The sequence below is a fragment of the Microtus ochrogaster genome, chromosome 8, assembly GCF_000317375.1.
Source record: "Microtus ochrogaster isolate Prairie Vole_2 chromosome 8, MicOch1.0, whole genome shotgun sequence".
Classification (NCBI taxonomy): Eukaryota; Metazoa; Chordata; class Mammalia; order Rodentia; family Cricetidae; genus Microtus; species Microtus ochrogaster.
The window spans coordinates 60,057,641-60,074,505 of record NC_022015.1 but is presented as its reverse complement, the minus strand read 5'-3'; the positions used below and the strand labels follow the sequence as shown (position 1 = coordinate 60,074,505).

The following is a 16,865-nucleotide window of genomic DNA, read 5'->3' as shown; positions in this document are numbered from 1 at the left end:
AAACCCCTGAATCTGTCACACTAAGTATTTGAATGTTCAGAGACAATTTCAGCATGAAGTGAAGGGCAGCAGCAGGAAACTTCTAGAATTCTTTGGGCCTCTTACGGCAGGATTTGTTGTTCTTCAGTGTTGAAAGAGAAGTAGAAGTATAGCTAAGGATTCTTTCCTTGTGATTCTTATAGGTCAACAAGCGTTTTATGTGGGTCCCAGCTACTGAGATGACTCACTGAGAAATGACTGTCTTGTTCAGTTTTGCTTTTTGTTGCCTGTGATAAATGACATGACCAAAAGCAATCTGGAGAGAAAGGGGTTTATTTCATTTTACAGCTTATAGTCCACCATGACAGAAAGTCAGGGCAGAGTCCCAAGGCAGAAACCTGAAGGCAGGCGAGGAAGCAGAGGCCAGGGAGGGCACTGCCAACTGCCTTGCTCTTCGTGGTTTGCCTAGGCTCCTTTCTCCCACCCTTTACCCACTGCCCAGCCTCAATCATTAATTAAGAAAAAAATTAATTAACTGAGGTCCTCCAGCCTCAATCATTAATCAAGAAAATTCTCCCCAGACTTTCTCAAAGGCCATTCTGATAGAGGCATTTTTATCAATTGTGGTTCCTCTTCTCAGATGGCTCTAATTTGTTTCAAGTTGACAAAAATTTAACCAGGACACTTGAGAAAATAGATCTCTTTGTAATCCTTGCCAGAAAATTTAACTAATGGAGAAAGATGCTAAAACATTGTGTGAACTGAAAGTCAGTTGTCCTCTAGCAGGAAGGCCTGTGGTGTCTTTGCAATAAAGTATAAAAATAGAGGAAGACATTGCTTATATACCACATTTATGTTTGCATATTTAAATTTAGAATATATTTGAGGAGTTCTTGGTTTTTACCATTTCAGGGCACAGAGAAGTCTTTCATAAGGAAATGGTTATTTCATTGCTCTTCTAGAGTCTCACTGACCAATAGAAACAATATGAGTTAGATATATAATTTCATGCTTCCAGGGCTTTCATTCAAATGCATATAGAAATACATATATTTTATTAATGAAATACCTCCCCCAAATATTATCATTTTAAGATATGGTCAACAGGAAATCATTCATGTATTTTCTCATAAAAATGCAGGTGTGGTTTTCATTTATTTGCCTCATTGTAAGGGAACAGTAATCAGAGTTGTCATATTAAGCAGCGAAGATTAGTGGCATACACCTTTGATCCCAGCACTCAGGAGGCAGAAGTAGGTGCATTCCTGAGTTCAAGGCCAGCCTGATCTACAGGCTGAGTTGAAGAACAGCCAGGGCTGTTACTCAGAGAAACCCTGTCTTGGAAAAACAAAACAGACAGACAGACAAATGTACAGAGAATATGAATAATCAAGGCTGCAAAAAGTTTTGTTTGAAGACTGTCATAAAATTGAAAATGTGATTAAAAACAATATCTAATGGTTCATTTTACAGTTTGACTTGCTTTGGTGAAACAGTATTCAGGGAGTAGGCAAAGTATCACTTATAGGTGTGTTTCCAAAAGAGACTAACATTGGCATCAGTACAATAAGTCAAGGAGGGCTGACCTCCCCATTGTGGGTCTAGATAGAGCAACATGTGGAGGAAAGTCTTTTCTCTCATCTGGCCTCCATGATTGTGTGAACAAGCCTCCATGAGCTCCATCATGAGACTCCTCTCTTCTGTCTGATCACGATCATGCACCTGCAATGACACTTGAGTCAATGACAGCTCACACACGTAACCTAATATAATATAATGGTTATATTACATAGTTATGTCTTAGTCACCCTAGCTGTGTCTGTAGACAATTCTGTGATGGTCACACAGTGATGACATCATCTAAAACACAGGCCTCAGGATGGGTCCTCTTGTTCTTTTGTAGATTCATGTGTAAGTCTTTTGGAAAATGAAAAAAAAACAGCAATGCATTTTTTTGTAAATGTTTTTAAAAATTAATTAATTAATTTTTACATAGCAATCCCAGTTCCGATACCTGTTTGCATTCCTGTTGATACTGATTTTGGAATGTACCTTGTTATCCACTGGGTTCTGATTCCTTCACATCTTCAGCAATAGTTGTTTTCTGTCTTGTGTTAATAATAACCACCACAATGGCTATTAACTGCTATCTCTTAGTAAGTTATTGCTGTTGAGTACTTTCCATTTCCTTCTTAGCTCACTGTATGTCCTCTTGGCCAACTTGCAGAAAGAACACACCTGTCCTCAAATGTAACATTTACTTGGCCGGCACTTGATATTTTTTCTGAAACTTCATTGCAGTGTTCTTAGGATGTCCCAAATTATTTTAATACTAGAATATTTGTCCTAGGACTTGCAGAAACTGGGTATATGTATTTCTAGGGCACAAATACCTATCGGACCCCAAACATCAAAAATAATGTTAAGATAATTTGATGTTTTTATTATAGCAAGAATAATTTAAAGAATTTCAGAGAAAGCTTTCAGAAAAGTTTAATAATATATTTTACATTTATAATATAGAAGAATAAAAAGCCCTTTTTACTTATTACAACTCAGTTATGTATGAGTTTAAATTAAACATGATTTTTTTTTTTGAGGCAGGGTTTATTTGTGTAACACTCCTAGCTGTTCTGGAACTAGCACTGGTAGACCAGGTTGACCTCTAACTAACAGAGATCTGCCTGCCTCTGCCTCCAAACTTCTGGGATTAAAGTTGTGTGCCACCACTGCCTGGTTTGAACATGATTTTTGCCCTAAAATATAAAGCAGGTATTTGCAAATATACCCTCACTTGTACTTTTGAATAATACGAATGCAACATTCATTTTTCTGGTACTGCAGATCCATTCATGTCTAGGTGAGACTAAGGGATGTTAAGATCAGATTTCATTACAGATGGCTAGGAGTCAGCATGTGGTTGCTGGGAATTGAACTCAGGACCTCTGGAGGAACAGTCAATACTTTTAACCTCTGAGCCATTTCTCTAACCACAGGTTCTAGGGATTCAAAGCAAGGTTCACAGTGTATAGGCAGGGACTTCACCACTGAGCCATACCTTCAGCCCAGGCACAGTGTACAGAAGTCAATGAACTGTTGCCAGTCTGATGGAGCATCTAGACCCCTATGCTTTTAAAAGCATTAATCAAGGATCACTGGAAAATGAATTCATTTGTATTGAAACTGGTGAAAAATAGCGATGAACTGGAATACAACAGCTGTCTAAAAATAAGACAAACAACTCCCATAATTTGAAAATCATCTTGAGTATACATCATGTTTAAGAACGTTATTGCAAATGTTAGCATGATATAAAAATAGCCATGGTTTCTGCTGGTGAGGTGTGTTGCTCACACTTAAAGATTAGAAACATGCTACATTTCAGCTATAGGGTAGTAAAAATAAAAGTGTGGTGTGCCTCTCTCACGTTTAAGAATCCTGTGAATTCTATTTGGGATATAGGCCCGCTGTGGGGTACATGTCTAATTTGTGAGACCCTAGGTGTAATCTCCTCTAACATGCAGAAAATAAGAAGAAAAAAACCCACATTTTCTGAGTTCCGTATTCTTTATGATTCTATGATGATGCCCATAGTTTTCCTCATTCAGGCAGTTAGAACAAATACTGTAGGCATGTGTCTTCCTGATCTAAAGTCCTAGACCAGGGCACAAGCACGCTGTGGTTATGGCCCTTTTGTAACATGAGGATCCTTGTAAAAGGAGTGGCGGGCTGTCTTCCTGCCGCCTGGCTCCCAGCCACCTGGCTAGCTTATACCTGAAATAATTACACAGAAACTGTATTCATTTAAACACTGCCTGGCCCATTAGTTCTAGCCTCTTCTTGGCTAACTTTCATATCTTACTTTAACCCATATCTAGTAATCTGTGTATCACCATGGGGTCGTGGCTTACTGGGAAGATTCTAACCTATGTCCATCTCAGGCTGGAGCTTCATGGTGTCTGCCTGACTCTGCTTTCTTCCTCCCACAATTCTGTTCTGTCTTCCCTGCCTACCTATGTTCTGACCTATCAGGCCAAGCAGTTTTCTTTATTAATAAGCCAATGAAAGCAACAGATAGATAGAAGACCCTCCTACATCACCCCTTCCTCACACGGACACTTGGTCCAAGTGTGCAGAGAGAGACTGGTCTGCCTGCATTTCCTCCTATTAGGCCACTGATGTTCTTGCTTAAGCACCATCTTTCTGACCTCATCTAAACATAATCAACTCCTACAGGCCCAATCTCCTAATACCACTTTGTCTGGTAGTTAGGGCTTCAAGTAATGAAGTTGGGGCATAAACACATTCTGTCTATAACATGCAGCAAAGAACCATGGCTTTGAGAATCACTTCATTAAACCTCCCTTCAGCCAGGTCTTCTCACTGCCCCATCCCCACCCTTAGGAAGAATGTGTTGCTTTCCTGAGTATTTACAATCCTGGAAACTTACCTTAGCTCTTAATTTTTCATATCTACTAGACTAGGATTCTGAAAAGGGCCTCTGATGGGAAATATTTTAGGCTTTGGGTTCCATATGGTCTCTGTCACAGTTACTCAATTCATCCAGAAACAATATATAAATGAACAGGCATGTCTGGGTACCAAGAAGAATTTTACGGATATTGAAATTTATTTCAGATAATTTTCATGTGTTGTAAAATATGCTTCTATTTAAAAATTTTCTACTGTGTAAAAATGTAAAATCCATTCTTTTCTAGCAGACTATGATAAATAAACCACTGGCTAGCCTTGCCGCAGATGGCAGTTTGTGAGCCTGTGTAGTAGATCCTAAGTTGAAGACAGGGCTGTGAATTTGTTTTGTTTTTTTACTTCCATATCTAGCATCAGCATCTGCCATATTGGTATGATATAAAAATAGGCTGAATAAATATTTGTGTCTGGCAGGGCCTTGTATGCATCATAGATGCTTTTTCTGTATTCTTCCAGTTGGGCAGCAGGTGAATTCCTCACTAGAAGTTAAGCTAAATCCCGATTTGTGATTTTAGGCTAGCACAATCTTATGCCTGTGTCCTCTGGAATCGTGGTTTTCTGTAAGGGACAGCCAGTTGCTCCCTGTCTTGAAGACATCCATTCCACTTGTATGCTTAGAAATCTCAGAGTGTGTTTCCCCTTCAAGAAATGTGGCTTTAGTGTGAGAACACAGTGTGCTTCAGGCGAGACTTTTAAAAGTATGCTCCAGTGCAAAGAAAGATGGCTTCTTGATCTCTGCCTGTTGTCCTTTAGACTTTATAGAGTCTTGTCCTTAGTTTGTGGCGGTGACAATAGCTTGTGTTGTCACAATTTAGCTTCAGCCATCATCATGATAGTCTCAGGTATTCCATCATGCAGAGATGATTCCCTGTAGAGATAAAGAAGACACTTAAAAAATCAAAGATAAATGAAAGATTTCTTTTAACGGTCTCTTTAAGGGAGCAACAGACTTCCACCCCTGCAGGCTACTTAAGCAAGATGTTACTCACAGCTCTGAAATGGCATTTTTAATGTTAACACAGGTCATGCTTACCTACCTGTAAAATGCCAATATCACTAACATGCTGTGGCTTAAAGTGCAGAAAGGCTTTGGCATGTTGCTTAAGGTCATGGATAAATTTTCTGTTTCATCAACCCATGTTCATTATCATGAAGCAATATTGTCTGAAATGAAATTTCACTTAGGGACATTTTAGTAGCCCAAGTAAGCAAATCGTTGAATTATGTAAGCTCATTTTTAGAAGTCATTAAAAAAATATAGAGAGATAGTGAAATCTGAATCATTTCAGTTTGGAGACTTGATTATAACATGTGAAATAATATAGGCTTATACTCTCAAGTGAGGATTTTTGAGGTGAACTTCATGTATGTAAATTTTATTTATCAAGAAGTATGGGCTATCTTGCCATTCAGTTGTTGATATCTGTGGGCATTACAGCTGGGTAGGACAAGTTCTTGTTTTTCTCCCTTGGAAGATTATATGTCTAATGCTTATCAGTGAAAGCTTCTTTCTACCGAGAAATAAAAAGAAACAAGGAACTTGTCTCTGGAAGAACATATACATTTGTTGAAGGAAGCATGAAACATACATATAAGAGATAAAGGCAATGTTAGTCACATGTGATCACATATGTCCCTCAGTCATATAGTCACATAGGAACAAATACAATGATACATGTAGACACACATGACCACACAGATACACACAGACATCCTTCCATACAGAGATACACACAAGGATATACACATACGCTCCACACATGCCCAAATCTCCAGGCCTTTGCTCTTAGTCTTATTGCTGCCATAGTCAGCAATAGTCTTTCTTGATCCCTGAGTTGCTTGTGGCCTCACTAAATGCTCTACTTCTTGTCTGAACACCTCACGCACCTCTGTTCAGAGGGTGGAAATATTAAGTCTCTTCTTCCTGCGAGCTATGGCTTTCAGATGCATCCACCCTGATCTTCACTCAGTCATTCCGTTTCTAGCCATCAACTAATGTGTGTCTGAAAACTGTGCATGTGTGTCAGTTAATCATCCTTGTAAAACAATAGTGACATTGGGGCCAGCAAGATGGCTCAGTGTGTAGGGGCGTCTGACACCAAGCCCAAGGAGCCAAGTCTTATACCCACATAGTGGAAGGAAAGAATTTACACTTGCAAATCATCCTTTGATTTCTACACACATGCCCTGACATGCACAGCCTGCACACATAAACACAATAAAAATAAAAATGTTAAATATAAAATATCAGGAACATTGATTGTGCAACCTAATTTTTCCTTTGGTGGTGGGTATACATATATGCACCATACCTAATACCCGCTAAAAATGATGATGAGTTTGGAATTTCTTATTTTATTACATATAAACATTTAAAAACACATTGGTGTACTCAAGTCATAGTCTTTTCAATTTTGGTTATTTTCTTTGTTTCATTTTGTATCCCAAAGATCTCTAACAGCTTTACATTATCGAGCAAATGAATTCCCACTTCATAAGCCTGTGTTTCTGAGTCCTGTATCGGCTCACTCTCAAATTATGCCACAAGTCTCAGCCATTTGCAGCTGCTTTATGATGCTGGTCTCTATAGCTCATTTCTAGTTGGATTTTGCTTCCAGGTCTTTCCAAACCTTCTACACATCATCCACTCCACTTCAACTTCATCATTTCCCAGGGTCTCCCTTGTGGGTCTATCCTCAAGTCGTCTGTCCTAGTGGTCCACCTCTTTGTTTGTATATCATATAAACCTATGGCTTGTGTTAAGTAAACAGGTGTTCTGGAACCAAGGTTGCCATCGGGAGAGCTAGCCTATGGCTGGAGAATGCCTGTGACAACTGTGTGAAGAAGTGTCATTTTCACAAGCTATTCAGCAAGGAGCCGTGCATAGCTGACTTCCTCCTGCTTTCCTCCTTTTCTGCTTTACTGAATGTTTTTCACAAACTACTCAAGACAGAAACCACATTCCAGTTCTTAGCCTCAAAGAGATTTGCAAAGAAAGTTAGGTAAAATTCTAGAGTTGAGTTTGCTTTAGTCTACCATCCCATTTACCTTCTTTCTCTCCCGTTCCTTTCGTGTTGCCCCGTCCCATCCTCTCAAGGCCCATGTGTATGCTAACTATGATGACGACATTTCTGCCCTCCTAACCCAGCTCTTAGTTTAACTATGTTCTCTTGAGCTCATTGTCTCGTGGCTCCACCCAGTAGTTTCACTAAGTACCATCTGCTGTTACATCGCCTATATTTATTATTGTTGTTGTTGTTGTTGTTATTTATGTTTTGATTATTTTGAGACAGGGTTTTACTGTGTCGTTTTTGACTTGTTTTGGAACTCGCTCTATAGAAAAGGCTGGCCTCGAACTCATTTCGAGGCCAGCCACCTGCCTATGCCTCCTGAATTCTGCGATTAAAAGTGTGTGCCACCATCACCTGGTTTTGAGGCACCTCCTGTATTTTCAAGTATAGCATATGGTCCTTCCTGTCTTTTTAAAGTTCTCAGGCTTGAGTGGATTAAGCACATTAGTGAGTAACTCTGAAATGCATCCCAGTGTGACACTAAGGAAAGAAATAAAACACTCTTCCTCTTGGAATATTTATCCAATATCAAGATCAGATTTGAATTATTTACTTCATGTTCGCCCGTATTTCATCCTCCACCTGTCTGTCGTATGAATCTGAGTCAGTACCGGCCTGAAGGCTGTCTGTCTGTGTTTGTCTGTTTTGTCTGCTTGTCTGTGTCTTCTGTCTTTGTGTCTCTGTCCCTAACAAAGGGCTTCACACTGCATTTATTGACTAGCACAGAAACCACCACCCGTGGAAGGAATAGCATACCCTGCATTCTCTCTAGCAGAGTTTTTCCAGTGATTGAGTGGCTGGTTCCAACTGATCTCAACTGACCACATAACAATCAGTACTAAAAACAGCACCATTTATCAAGCAATATCTGAATCTAGTTGCATTCAACATTCATGGTGGATATTCATTTTAGAAGATTGTGCTCTATCTCTGTATTTGCTGCTTTCAGCAAATGATACACATGCCTTATTCTGGGTCAAGGGCACACACAAGTACATAATTTAAGATTACAGCTATGCATTGACTTAAATTGTAGAAGTTGAGTATATGAAAATTCCAAGGCAAGTAAGGTTGATTGTTACATTGTTCTCTTAAAAGTGGATTAGACAAACAGACTGAGAACACAGGAGGACAGCAGTCTTAAGTGACCTCAAGGTATCTTCTTAACTCTGGCTATGAGATCCAGAAAAAGTTCCAATCTCTCAGAATGTAGAAGATATATTTTATCACATTGCATCAACACACATGCTAACATCCTATTTTCCATTATGAAAATATTAAGATATGCATAAAGGTAGAGACTATAACAAACATATCATATACTTAACACACAGGTTCATCTACCAAGATTTTGATAATACTTATCTTTTAACTTTTTAAAATTTCATGTGTATGGATATATGGTATACATGCATATCTGTGCACAACATGCTTGTCTAGTACCTGTGGAGGCCAGCGGAGGACATTTGATGTCCTGAAATGCAATTACAGATGGTTGTGAGCTGCCATGTGGGCGCTGAGACTCAAACCTGGGTCCCCTCGATGATACTAGAGATTCTAACTGCTGGTCTCTCCAGCCCCCACTATGCTCGTCTTTTTCTTCATAAGTTTACCTTGATAAATTGCATTCTATAACACCTGCCATCATTTTGTTCTGAATCTTGTCTATCAATCACGGACGTTAATGTTTCTGTGGTATTCAGCCTCAACGTTTAATTGTACATTGTCAAAGACAGAAGATGTAAGAGAGAAATTAAAATTCAAAAAACCTAATAAAACTTCTACATGGTTGTTACACAAGTTACAATTTGTTAAACAAGCATTGTGTAGAAATTGCTGGATAATTATTATTTCAATTATGTAGAATTCATCAAAGTGGAAGTTAATTATTTTGTTTGTACTTTTTAATAATTAAAATAGGGTTATGTGGATCATTAATAATCTTGTGGGTATTACCAGGGAGAATTTCCTGGGAGCCTCTTTTTTACCTTTATGCTATTTCCTCCATGAACAGTCTTTTTTTTTGTTGTTGTTGTTGCTTCTTGAGTTTTTTTTTATTCAGTTCAAGAGTTACGTTATCACTTGTTATAATTTTTTTTTAAATTTATTTATTTATTAAGGATTTCTGCCTCCTCCCCGCCACCGCCTCCCATTTCCCTCCCTCTCCCCCGATCAAGTCCCCCTCCCTCATCAGCCCGAAGAGCAATCAGGTTCCCTGACCTGTGGGAAGTCCAAGGACCGCCAACCTCCATCCAGGTTTAGTAAGTTGAGCATCCAAACTGCCTAGGCTCCCCCAAAGCCAGTATGTACAGTAGGATCAAAAACCCATTGCCGTTGTTCTTGAGTTCTCAGTAGTCCTCATTGTCCGCTATGTAAGTCCGGTTTTATCCCAGGCTTTTTCAGACCCAGGCTAGCTGGTCTTGGTGAATTCCCGAAAGATCATCCCCATTGTCTCAGTGTGTGGGTGTACCCCTCGTGGTCCTGAGTTCCTTGCTCGTGCTCCCCCTCCTTCTGCTCCTGATTTGGACCTTGAGATTTCTGTCCGGTGCTCCAATGTGGGTCTCTGTCTCCTTTCATCGCCTGATGAAGGTTAATATTCAGGAGGATGCCTATATGTTTGTCTTTGGATTCACCTTCTAATTTAGCTTCTCTAGGATCATGAACAGTCTTTATTGTGTGCTTTTGGATGGATGGACGGGGGCATAAGGGCAATAGGAAGCTTCTTGGTAGTTAATAATATTAGATAGAAAACCAGGAACCACATGTTGCTGCCAGATTAACTGACTTTGATGAAACGGGACAGCTTAGTCCTCTGATTTTAAATGTGTGCAAATGGTTAATGCTTTCTATACCTCTTACAAAGGACTGATCTCTTTACAGGGTGCTGCTCACAAGTGAGATTCTCTAATTATTTTTCCCCTGATTGCTTTGTCTTTTCTTCCTCTAGCTCTTGTAAACGTGAAACTCTGGGCCATCGATCGACAATGTTTTCAAACAATAATGATGAGGACAGGACTCATCAAGCACACTGAGTACATGGAATTTTTAAAAAGGTAGGACATTTGTTTTCTTTCCATTTGGAAGACGCCGGTGCCTCTTTGAAATGTGTGTGTGTGTGTGTGTGTGTGTGTGTGTGTGTGTGTGTGCATGCACTATGTGCGTGTGCTTTAACTCAGTGTTAATTGCCTGCCAATCTGTGGAAGGGCCAGACTTTGGATGAGCCTGGTTTTATTTCTGCTGCTGGTTCTCAGGATGTGTGGTTAAGTCAGGACATCCAAATTTTACCCAGCATATCAGACAAGCAGAGTTTTCTCAGAGACACAAATGAGAATTTACTTGAGCAGGAAAGGATGCTCATTCTCACAATCTAGTGGCTAATGAGTTTGCACTACTTCCTCTGCACAGACCGCAGTGCCTCTCCTAGCTGTCTCCAGTGGGTTTCCGTAGGAAAAGTAATACAGCTAAAGAAGACACATTTCACAAGGCAGCTCATTAGCCTGTAATCCTGAGATTGATTTCCCAAATTCATTTATTTCCAGTTCCTTTTTAATTCATAAATTATTATGATACCTCAATGTACGACGAGGATCTTAATAGAAAACATACTTCTCATTTCTTAGAAAAACACTGATATTCACTGTCATTAAACTTTAACATATATGTTACTTTTAGCATATATATACATATATGTATGATTTTTGAAAGGAACATTGACAATTCTAGTGACTAAGTATATTTTGTATTGGGGGCAAGGAGATTACTGAGTGCTTCCGAATGCTTGATACACAGGTTTGGGGACATAGAAAAATATTAAACATGGCTGCATACATGTCTGTAGCCCCAACGTGGTGGGTGCGGGCCTGAGGTGGACATCTGCTGGGATTTGCTGGCCAGCCACGCTGGCTAAAACGGCAAGTTCCAGGGTCATCAAGAGACCCTGTTTTAAGAGAGTAAGGTGGAGAGAGTGGTAGAACAGGACACCGCATGTCCTTCTGCTGGTGTGCATGTGCGCGCGCACACACACACACACACACACACACACACACACACACACACCCTGTACATACACATCAACACATCCAAAATTTGCATGGTTTAGTTTTAAAAACTGAAATATTATTAAATAGCAGTGTATAAGCTATGTGAAACAGGACAGTGCACACCAGGGTTTCCTTTTTGAGGACTAGAATATTAAACTTTTTATTTCTACAGTTTAACTTTGTGTGAATAAGTGGTTAAAATGGAGCTAACAAGCCAAATTCACATTTTATTTCAGTAATGTATCTTAACAGACACCTATTGAGGTTTCTTAGAATGCAATTTTAATGTCCTTTACTTGGGTATTTCTGTTAATTAATTTTGTTTCTGCTTCATCTTTTATACATTTTTCATTTCCACATGAAATCTTTTTGTTATATTCCTGCTGAAGGGGCAATAAAATTCTAATTTGATATCAAGTAATAATATATTAAAATAGTTCAATGTCAGCGGGGTATTTTCGTTTCCCCTTGGTGTGATTAGATGCGGAGAGGTGGAAATATAAATTTCTTTTGAAGTTTGGGATAGTTTGAAAGGAAATTAAATTATTAAGCTGCCATATTTATGTGGGAGGATATACATTTGTTCACTGCTGTATGTGTGTGTGTTGAGAGACTGAGAGAATAATAAAGAATGCATATTCATTGAAAGCCTTAAAGTGCAAAGCTATTGATCTGACGACACTCTGATGAAAACTTGAGTGGGTGATCAATAACATGCCTGTGTGGGGGCTGGGCCTTGTCATTTGTGTGGAATATCTCAGCTTGAGTTCTTAAGATGCTGATTCTAGTTTCCATGATTTGTAATCGCAAGGAATGCTCTTTTGGATGATTCTAGGAGGACCTTCTTTTCTTCTGGCACTGTTTGTGTGTTTGTGTGTGTGTGTGTGTGTGTGTGTGTGTGTTTGTGTGGTGTTCAGAGCTGCCTTAGTTTTACAGTCTGTTTTTGACACTTTGAATATTAATGGTTCTCTAGAGTTAGTGATGTTTTTTATTGTTGTTCGTTAGCTTAAGTCAAGCAGAACTGACAGATAGAATAAAAGAGAAGTGGGCACTACTAACTTTGACGTCACCTTGCAGCTGGCACTGTGCTGTGTGTTAACTAGCACAGTGCTGCTGAGAGCCTAGAGTTGTCAAGGCGGCCACCATGTGTTCTTTACTCTTCTGAAACTGTGACTCTGATTTACCGACTCCACCTCTCCAACCCTTTAGTAGCTCACAGCTAGTCTTAGATGATTGATAGTCTCATTGGCTGGATGCTCTAGGCCCTTCTCCACCAACAGCTGACGAGTTTTCTCAGCCTGGGATTTTGAAATACACAAACCAAGTAATTCCACGTGACCCTGAGCCTATTTCCAGCCTTTCCTACAACACACTCATCTCTGTCTTTCCTCCCAGTTGTCATTGTTTACGTCTGTCTTTTTCTTTGTTTGAATCCAATTAAAAGCTTTCTTTCCTGCTGATGCTGATCTCAATCGCGGAGACCCTTGTGCTCTGTAGTTTCACCTCTATTGCACATTTTCCGGCCCATTTTCTTTGATTAGAATTCTGTTACTATTCTTATTCCTTTGCACTTTTTAGGAGAAGGGATATTTCTCAAGCATTTTATTGTTTTTCTTTGGCGCAAGATACATTGCTTTGCTGATAGTTGACATGTTCATACATGCTTTTTGAGGTTCAGTGCAAATGTTAATACAGGCTCCCACCTTTCAAAAATTTTCTAAAATTTCATGATGACGGCCCAACATTAAATCAAGAATGGGTTCCTAATGAGTGCAAGCCCTTTGCTATGGTGCGGGTCTCATGCCCATGAAACTCAAATAGTGAATAGCATCCATTCTTCCCACATATTCCTAGGACAATTATTCTTGATGTTGTTGATTTTATTTTTGAGGCTTTTAAAACAGGGGTGTAACAGGGTTGGAGTATGGCTCAGCAGTTAAAAGCATTGGCTGCTCTTCTAGAGACCTAAGTTTAGTTACCCAAACCCATATGGTGGCTTACAAATATCTATGTCTCTAGTCTTAGAGGAGTTGACACCCTCTTCTGGCCTCCCCAGGCACTGCACACATGTGTTGCACAGACATACATACAATCAAAACATTGGCACACATAAAATAAAAGTAAATTGTAGTGTGGAGCAGTGGGCTGCTTCCCGCCTCCCAGCTCCTGGCTCCCGGTTAGCTTTACCCAAAATAATTACACAGAAACTGTATTCTTTTAAACACTGCCTGGCCCATTAGTTCTAGCCTCTTATTGGCTAATTCTCACATCTTGCTTTAACCCATATTTAATAATCCGTGTAGTACCACAAGGTGTGGCTTACCAGGAAAGATCTTAACCTGCGTCTGTGTCAGGTGGGAGAATCATGGCGACTGACTGACTCAGCTTCTTTCTCCCAGCATTCTGTCTGTCTACTCTGCCTACCTAATTTTCTGTCCTATTAAAGGGCCAAGGCAGTTTCTTTATTAACCAATGAAATCAACACAAAACAGAAGACTCTACCACATCAGTAAATTAAAAGTAGAAGCAGGGCATAACAACACCCAAGGGAAATGATGAAAAATCTTGCTAAAACTTAACAATTTCAAAGTCAATTAAAATTGTATACTATGAATTTAGAGTCACTTACTATTCTATTTGTTACTTTTAAAGCTTTTACTTGCTGCTCATTTGTATAATATAAAAGATTAAAGTTTTGTATGGTCAACTCAATCCAATGTTTTCTTTTTGACTTCATGTTGAGAAAGCATTACATATCTTAATATTATAAAAAGATGAAATAGTTTAAAGGTCTCTTTAGTGCTCTGTGGTAGGTGTGGGGGCATATTTCTCTCTGTGACTGCTAAATAAAACTTAGATCTAAAGTTATCTTGTGTTGATAAAGAGGCAAAGCAATTGCAACATTGTTTAAGGTTTAGGAAATGATAGGATATTAATATTATGATATAATAATGTAATGACAATTCTCAGTGGGAGTCTCATTTCACATCCCAAAAGGGAGGAATGTCAGGAGTGTCAGGGTTCAGAGGGCATGAGTCTGTGTCAGGGCCATCATCTCCCTTTGTTATTTGCCCTCCTTGTTTTCCTAAATAAGTACAGACGTTTGGAGATGAACACACTGGTGTGAACTCAAAGCACAACTCCCACCTCAAAGGGAATAGAAGATAATTTGTTCTGAGCCATGGTGGGTGGCACACACACTTGGGAGACATAGCCAGACATATCCCTGAGTTCTAGGCTCACTAGGGCTGCATAGTGAGACCCTGCCTTAAAAACAGAAAAAAAATAAGGTTGTCCAAATACCATGTTCCAATGTGGAAAAATTGTCCCAAGTTTGTAGAGCAAGAATGTATCTATCAAAGCACTTTTCAAATACATTGGTAGAAACAGCAAACAGATAGATTGTAGCAACTCAAGGAACTTTCTATCACAGATTATTTTATATCTTAGTCTGTAGGTTGGTGGAAGCTGGTCCCGTAGTAAGTTAGTACATCTCTGAATTTTTGTCCGATAGTCATAGTTTTAGTAGGTCAGACCTAGCTAGAGGTAGGCACTGAATGGTTACTAAGAGAGTAAACACAGCACCAGCTAATTTGGCTCTTTTCCATTCTGCAACACTCCAGCTACTAACATTGATCTTATAGACCCTGTAACATAGGTATAGAATTTTCTTTGCTAACTTCAGTTCGTGCTAGGTACATACATGTAAATGGCTAGTAGTTCTACTAGTAGAGAGTGTTTCCTTTTTGTCAAAGTTGGCTTTCATTTTGATTTCAGTATATTTATCCTGATTGTAACTGTCAATCACACAGTTTGGTCCCCTCTTTGCTGTTCCATGCCACACAGATTGTGATTCTGGATCTTTACTTAGTTATTTCGATTCTGTGCCTGCATTATACGTTCCCTGATGTAAACACAGATGTTATTCTGCAAGCACAACCATTGTAAGTCAAATACAGTGACTAATAAGGGAAAGAAAATGACTCAAGGGGCAGTGCTAGGATGCATGGCATGATGGCTGTCTGTCAGTTCGTTGTCATTTGCCATGGCTTCTAGAAAATGAGTCAAACAACTTCCATAGTTAATTTAAATTGCTTCCTTCTAAGCATATCTTCTGGTGCTACTGCTGGTAGTGTTTCCACATGCAACTGACCATCAAGATATAACTTTTTGACCAGTGGGCTCTGCTGATATGAACTGAGATTTCGTTTAGCTCCATACTGTGGTGGTTATGACAATGACAGTAATGGACCATAGTTTATGATAGTGATGATAATGATGGTGATGATCCATTGTTTATGCTAGTGATGCCAATTATGGCGATGGATCACGGTTTATGATGGTTACAACAATTATGGTGATGGACTCTTATTTATGATGATGATGTCGGTGATGGTGATAGACATGGTTTATGATGGTTACAACAATTATGATGATGGTGATGTCAATGATGGTGATAGACATTGTTTTTGTTACTTGCTTCACAGACAAAACAGAGACACAAGAGGGGCCTTGTGAAACTTTTCTTTATCTTTGAGAGAATCATTTTGTAAGGCAGCTAGGCACACATCTTCCTCTTATAAAAAACCGGCCCATAATTTTCTATCACCCTAAAAGAAAGTCTTTCTGGTCTACCCTTGATCCAAAGACCTTGCATGTCAACTGTTCCACCTGATTACCCTCTCCTCCTTTCTCATTCTTTTACCGCTTCAGCGACATGGTCTTTTTTTCCTTATGTCCTCTATATACCCTCTTAATGGATATTATCCTCCGTCTTTAAGAGGAAATTTTGCAATATAATCTATGAGGATATACTAAATACAAACACTATGGCTGGAAATAGGCCTGGCTTCTCCCAAGACAGGCATAACACTCTAATTTATCTTTCCTGATGTTGGTCTGGAACTATTTCCTCTGAATATGGCATTAATACCTCCTGGCATGAAGTAGAATTGCTGGGATGATCCATAGAAGGGTGTGACCCACAAGCACAACAATGATATAAGCAGAATAAGTCACATGTGGTAGATTATGTAATTCCAGAACCTGAAAAATAGAGGAAGTGGAATTGCTGTGAGTTTGAAGCCAATCTTGCCTATAGAGTGAGATCCTGCCTCAAAAATCCAAAAAGGAAGGAAGGAAAGAAGGAAGGAAGGAAGAAAGGAAGGAAGGAGAAAGAAAGAAAAAAGGGAGAAAAAAGGGAGGAACAGAGGGAGGGAGGGAAGGAGGGAGAAAGAGAGAGAGAGAGAGAGAGAGAGAGAGAGAGAGAGAGAGAGAGAGAGAG

General features: G+C 39.3%; 1 protein-coding gene across 2 annotated transcripts in view; it reads left to right on the top strand.

The window, feature by feature from the left end:
• Prkg1 (protein kinase cGMP-dependent 1) overlaps nt 1–16,865 on the top strand; it is a 1,110,226-nt gene that overhangs the window by 715,745 nt on the left and 377,616 nt on the right. For both annotated transcript variants that reach the window (XM_026781031.1, XM_013348063.2), the window contains exon 4: nt 10,489–10,594. In XM_026781031.1, the coding sequence (XP_026636832.1) occupies nt 10,489–10,594 (106 nt within the window). The remainder of the gene's footprint in view (nt 1–10,488; nt 10,595–16,865) is intronic.